Here is a 5922-nt window from a genome sequence, read left to right on the forward strand (position 1 = left end):
AAGCTGAGTATATGGTAACCACAAAGGCTATACAAAAGCCAATTTGGCTTCAAGGATTGCTTGGTGAACTAAAAATTAAGCAAAAGTATGTCAAAGTACATTGTGATAGTCATAGTGCTTATTTAGTTAGCAAAAAATCAAGTTTATTATGCAAGGATGAAGCACATTGATGTCCAATATAATTTTGTACGAGAGATTTTGGAAGAAGGTGGAGTAAAGATCCAAAAACTTTCAACCACCGATAATTCTGTCGAGTATGATGACTAGGGTTGTGACTACGGTCAAGTTCCAACTATGTTTGGACTTGATCAATGTTATAACTTGAAGATTGAAATTTGAAGACACTATCAAATGTTGTTCTGTAAGGAGATTGAAGATGTGGAAATTTGCTAAGGTGTAGATTTGTTGGCAAAGCACCATCCTACATCTAAAAAATACAATGTTATGGAGAGTTTGTACTACTATAAATTGGTTGTTTTTCCAACTTTGAATCATCCCAAAATTTGTCATTTTCTACATAGGGCAAATTTTCCCTCTTCTTATTTGTAATTTTTCACTTATATTTTTTGCAATGAAATATATTTGGTAGTGTCTGAGGATGTAGGCATAATTTGCCGAACCTCGTTAAATTTCTAGTGTTCTTTATTGTTTTTATTTTATCTTTCAATATTTTGTGAGGTGTAATTGTAGTGATATATTGTGTTATTAAATTACATTGTACGGAGATTATGTCTAGGAGGTTGGGCTTTAAGTGAGATTGTTTGTGATCCCTCCAATCTTTCCTGAGAATTAAATCTAATATGATTTTTTAGTACAATAATATTCATTTTTACCCTATTCGCACATCTTTCCGAGAATTAAATCTAGTATGATTTTTAGTACAATAATATTCATTTTACCCTATTTGCACAATAAAATATTATTACCAAAATTAAAAATTTTAAAATTAAATGACCAAAATAAAAATACGTATAATTAAATTAACATTTATCATAAATCTCATAGATAATTATCACATACAAAATACACAAGTTAATCATTGATTTCACCGATTTCTGCTAATCTTATATATTTCTAATTAGTCTACATCAGCAAACCTAAAACAAGACAAGAAAGCTTAATTCTCCAATATTTCACTCAAACCGCATTAATGAAGATATTTTCGGAAATGTATTATTTCGTAGGTTAACAGTATACGTGTTTCAGTTAACCATGGAATATTTGGCTTTCTAGATATCCCTAGAAACCTGGTCAATTTAATAGATTGCTTGGGACAAATCCAGCATATAATATATATATATATATATATATGCATTTATTCTCATTCGTAGTGCACATATCATGATCACAACGTGTTCCGTACCATGAGTTCTTGTCAGAAGTGTTTTATTTATATATTTTCACCACCAAAGCAAATTTAAGACATGGAGAACGTTATCTACAAAATTGAGATTCCATCTAGTTTATAATATAAAAATAAATAATAAAAGATAATCCAACTGATGCACACAATAAAACTGAATTTATAAAATAAATTAGAAGTACAAGGCACTTATTTTATCATTATTATTGAAATAATCAAACAGGTACAAATTAAGACTAGCATTACCTGATACTACAGTACATAGTGATCTCCCACAAAAACAATGCTTAATAGCATAGGCTTTAATGTGGAAAAAAATGAAGAGAAAGAAACAATAGTATTCACTATGTTTCAGATTGAATACGCTTCAGACTAAAAGATAGAAAGTAAACCAATCTGAGCTCTACCAATCTCCTAAAATTGAATTAAGATCACTAGTTAAAAGGTGAAGTAAGAAAAAAAAAAAAAAAAACCATTACTAGGCATGCATGCCATGCCATGCCATGCTACGTAGGTCATGAATATTGGGTTTTTTTTTTTTTTTAAGTCCTGGCTCGAACGAGGGGCGAGTGAGGAATTGGGGAGTGAGGGGAAATCATGTGCGGAGACATGAGACTCTCATCGTATAACCTAGACGAAGAGAAGCTGAGGCGAAGATTTTGCTTTCGCCAACGCTGAGCCTGAGCTTGAGACTTGTCTGCTTCAAGCTTGTTTTCCTCCTTGCCTTGAAGAACGAATTCTCGGATTCTGTCGAGTGCTACTTCAACAGTTTCGTCGTCCATGTTTGCAAAGCAGACCCTGAACCAGCCAGGTTCCGAGCATTGGAAAGAAGAGCCTGGGGAGACATTGAGTTTCACTTTATTGATAATCACACGCCACAGTTCTGTTTCGGCCTTGGTAGTTTGTTCTTTAAGGAGTTGTCGCATGTCCATCCAGAAAAACAAACCGGCATTGCTTTTTATAGTGGAAATCCCGACTTCTTCCAGTCCCTTTGTGAAAACATGGTGTCTTTTGGCTAACCTCTTTGAACTCTCCCTTAAGAAGTTCCCCACAAATTCATCATCAGACAGCATCGAAGCCAGTAAAAATTGTGTCTGAGAGGAAACCAATCCGAAACTCGACATCTTTCGGGCAGAATTCGTAACATCATCGTTGAAGGAGTAAACAATGCCGACTCGGAAACCAGGGAACCCCATGTCCTTGGATAAGCTGTAAACAATGTGAATCAAATCACGGTTGCAGTCCATGTCCTGCATGACCTCGGCGACGCTAATGAATCTGGGAGAGCTGAAGACTGTGGCTGCATAGATTTCATCGGAAACGAGGTGGATGTTCTTGTCGGTGACGAAGCTCACTATGCTTCTCAGGGTCTCTTTGTCGAGGACCGTGCCTAAAGGATTCGAAGGGTTGGTTATGATGACGCCTTTGATATTGATATTCGATCTCTGAGCTTTTTCATAGGCTTCTTCCAGGGCAGCTCTTGTTATGCGAAAATTGTTTGAGCTTTTGCAGTGAACAGGAACTATTTCCACCCCAGTACGCCACCTTAGATCCCGGGCAAATCTGCATGGTTTAAATATTTAAAAAAAAATTAACGACTGAATTTAATGTTTAGGATATGAGAAAATGTCATAAACAGAAGAAGTATGAAGGAATATGTGAAGGTGAAACCAAGTAATAAGAGGAGAAGTACGTTTTAAACACTCTTAAATAAAGCAGAAAATGTGTAAAGAATAATGGAAATTGTCCAAACAGTTGGCTACCTGTAAGCTATATCATAAAGTTTTAGTTGAATTTGAGGAATTGGAGTCAACATAATGGTCTACTTATTAGAATTTTCTGGAAGCCAAAGGTCAAAGACAAAAGTCCAGATGTTTTAAGTTTAATCCAATAATCATAGTTTATATGTAGCAAATGAGTTAATTAAGATGGTATTTTCTTATTCACGTGAGCTTGACCTAACTTATATTTAATAAAATTATTATCAAACCATTTTGAAATGTTGGTGTTGACTAGAAACCAAATTCTAAGAAATTGCCTCCTATCTCACAGCATTATATTTACGGTAAGAGTCAATAAAGCACTTAAGCTTTTAATAATCAAAGTAAACAGTTCAAATGTTTTGCAACTCAATTTGATATCAAAAACGCTGGGTGAACCCATATTGAATTTTGAAGGGTAAATTATGAATATTCCACCTACCCTGCATAATAAGGTGAAGGCACAAGAAAAGCGTCGCCAGGGTCGGCCAAGCAAAAAATGACGGTCTCGTTTGCTCCGGTGGCTCCGCCGCTCATAACTATACGGTTCGGATCAAATGTGACCCTGTTTCCGCCTACTCTTCCCATAAACTTGGCTACAGCCTGAAGAAGAAGAAGAAGAAGAAGAAGAAGAAGAAGAAGTAATAATTTATCAGAGATGCCGCCATTAATCACTTTGTTTTTCATCGTTGCCTTAGAAAGTAATAAACGTTGCGAGAATATTTTGTTCATATATATATACCTCTCTGAACTCCCTGAGGCCGTGATAATCCTGATAAATGGCAATATGTTTGAACTTATCGAGTCCTTCAGCGGTGCAGATGGAAGCATCAGGGTTTTCCCGGATCCACCTTTCAATCAAATCAAAGGAAAGCTGAAAAAACGAAACATAAAAAAGAGGAAGATAACTGGGGTGAGAATCAGGGTGTGGAAGGCAAATAAAGGAAAGTGATGAAAGGATGGAAAAGGGTAAGGAAAAAGCAAAAGCAAACCAACCGGATTCTCGGCAAGCCCCATTTGGATGACACCATCAGGATTGTGAATAGGGTGAAAAGGGCTGCTGTCGTAGGCTTTCCACCCATCAAAATAAGGTGAATTCTCTCCATGTCTGTCGTTAGTGGCTATCCTAGATAGAAGCTGTCGATTCTTTCTCGTAAACTCCATTTGGGTATTAGTGGGGGCAACCTAACAGTGTGATGTAAAGGAATATTATTGTTATTGTGATGTAGGAAGTTTTGTGGTAACATTTGATAGGTTTCTAGTATTATATATAGGAGAGAGGAATACGACTAATGCCGAGGAATGTACAAACCAAGAATCGAAAAGTCTATTATCATTATTCTTTGGAATATAAGAAAGAAAAAATAAAGTCTATTATTCAAAGCCTTTGATTTGGACACAACAAAATTAAGCCAACTCCGGCGAGGAGTTGGTTCAAGGTCCAAAGTTCGAAATAGCTTACGTCTCAAGATGTGATATCATGCACGTGCAAACCAAGTTTTTCTCTCAAAACTTTTTTCTTTTTATTACATAAATATTTATATGAACTTTTATTTTATTTTAAAAATTCATTTAAATTATTTGAAACCATCACTTTTCTTCACTTTCTGCCTCCTCATGTGATAATAGATTCAAAGTCACACTTAGAGGATAATATCAAACAGGTTTAAAAATTGAAATCCCAACGTTTGATGTTAATATTTTCCATATTCTTAATTATGATTGCTTTTGTATTTAAAAAAAAGGTGGAGTTTAATATTTCTGCTTAATTACCCTCTATTAGAAATTTATTATTTTGGGTTGATGCTTAATACTCCACGGGTACAAAAGCAAATAGATAAAAAGAGTAAATTTTCAGAAATGCGTGCTTCAAATGTTCAACTCATGAAATTTCCCAGAAACGCCATCCACATGGCTTCAAACTAATTGAGTCTTTTAACTTAAATCACATTATTTTTGTATTATCCTTGAATTTAAAAGAAAAAATTAGTATATTTTTAATTTTAGGTGCTTAAAAATAAACAATTTTTGGGATTAATAATTAAGGAATGTACCTAGGCAAGTTTACTAGTTGTTAATGCTTATTGTAGTTAAAAGTTAGTTAATGACAATTAGTTATTGAGTCTGTTATCTGTTGTAACGGTTTTTGTTTCCAGCAGAGTAAAGAGCAAACTTGGTCCTTATTTGGATTATTAGAGTCTTTACCAATGAAATGAATAGACCTTTTAATCTTTGGTTGTTGTTTCTCTATTCTAACATGGTATCAGAGTTATGGTTTCTCGTTACAAGATGTGATTTTTTTAGAGCTGCTGAAGGTTTACTAGTTTTGTCATGGCTCTAGAGGTAGTTCTAAGAAATGAGGAGAGTCAACAGCATTCCTCAAGTGCTAGTGAGTAGGTGAATCCATATCAAACTGAATCAGGATCAGTTTCTTTTACCATCATCAGAAAAATTCAGCATTTTCCAAAATATAATACTGTCAAACTTGGAGAGAATAATTTTCTTTTTTTGAAAATGCCAAATTCTCTTAATTCTTGAAGGATATGATCTGTAAGGGTATGTTTTGGGCTCTCCTCAAATCTTGGTAGATAAAGATGGTCATTTGGTTGAAAATTTAGACTTTTTAATGCATAGACAGCAGGACAAGCTTCTAGCTTCTTGGCTGTTATCCATTGGAAGTGTAACACTCCTAACCATATTCGTCCCCAGAACAGGGGTACAGAGCATTACTAAGGTTTACAGATTAATCAGATAGAAATTCCAAACATTACATTACATTACATACCAATACGCATAATA

The 5922-nt window shown here is 34.7% G+C and overlaps 1 protein-coding gene across 1 annotated transcript; it reads right to left on the reverse strand.

Annotated features, from left to right (window-relative positions):
* Window positions 1-1535: 1535 nt before the first annotated feature.
* LOC108465156 (1-aminocyclopropane-1-carboxylate synthase) lies at window positions 1536-4365 on the reverse strand. The gene is made up of 4 exons (XM_017765480.2): window positions 4120-4365; window positions 3866-3997; window positions 3566-3726; window positions 1536-2926 (listed from the first exon to the last, which is right to left on the reverse strand). The coding sequence occupies exons 1-4, from the start codon at window positions 4285-4287 to the stop codon at window positions 1906-1908; spliced, it is 1482 nt and encodes a 493-aa protein (XP_017620969.1). The 5' UTR covers window positions 4288-4365; the 3' UTR covers window positions 1536-1905.
* Between the last annotated feature and the right edge of the window lie 1557 nt (window positions 4366-5922).

The sequence above is a fragment of the Gossypium arboreum genome, chromosome 11 (assembly GCF_025698485.1).
Source record: "Gossypium arboreum isolate Shixiya-1 chromosome 11, ASM2569848v2, whole genome shotgun sequence".
Lineage (NCBI taxonomy): Eukaryota > Viridiplantae > Streptophyta > Magnoliopsida > Malvales > Malvaceae > Gossypium > Gossypium arboreum.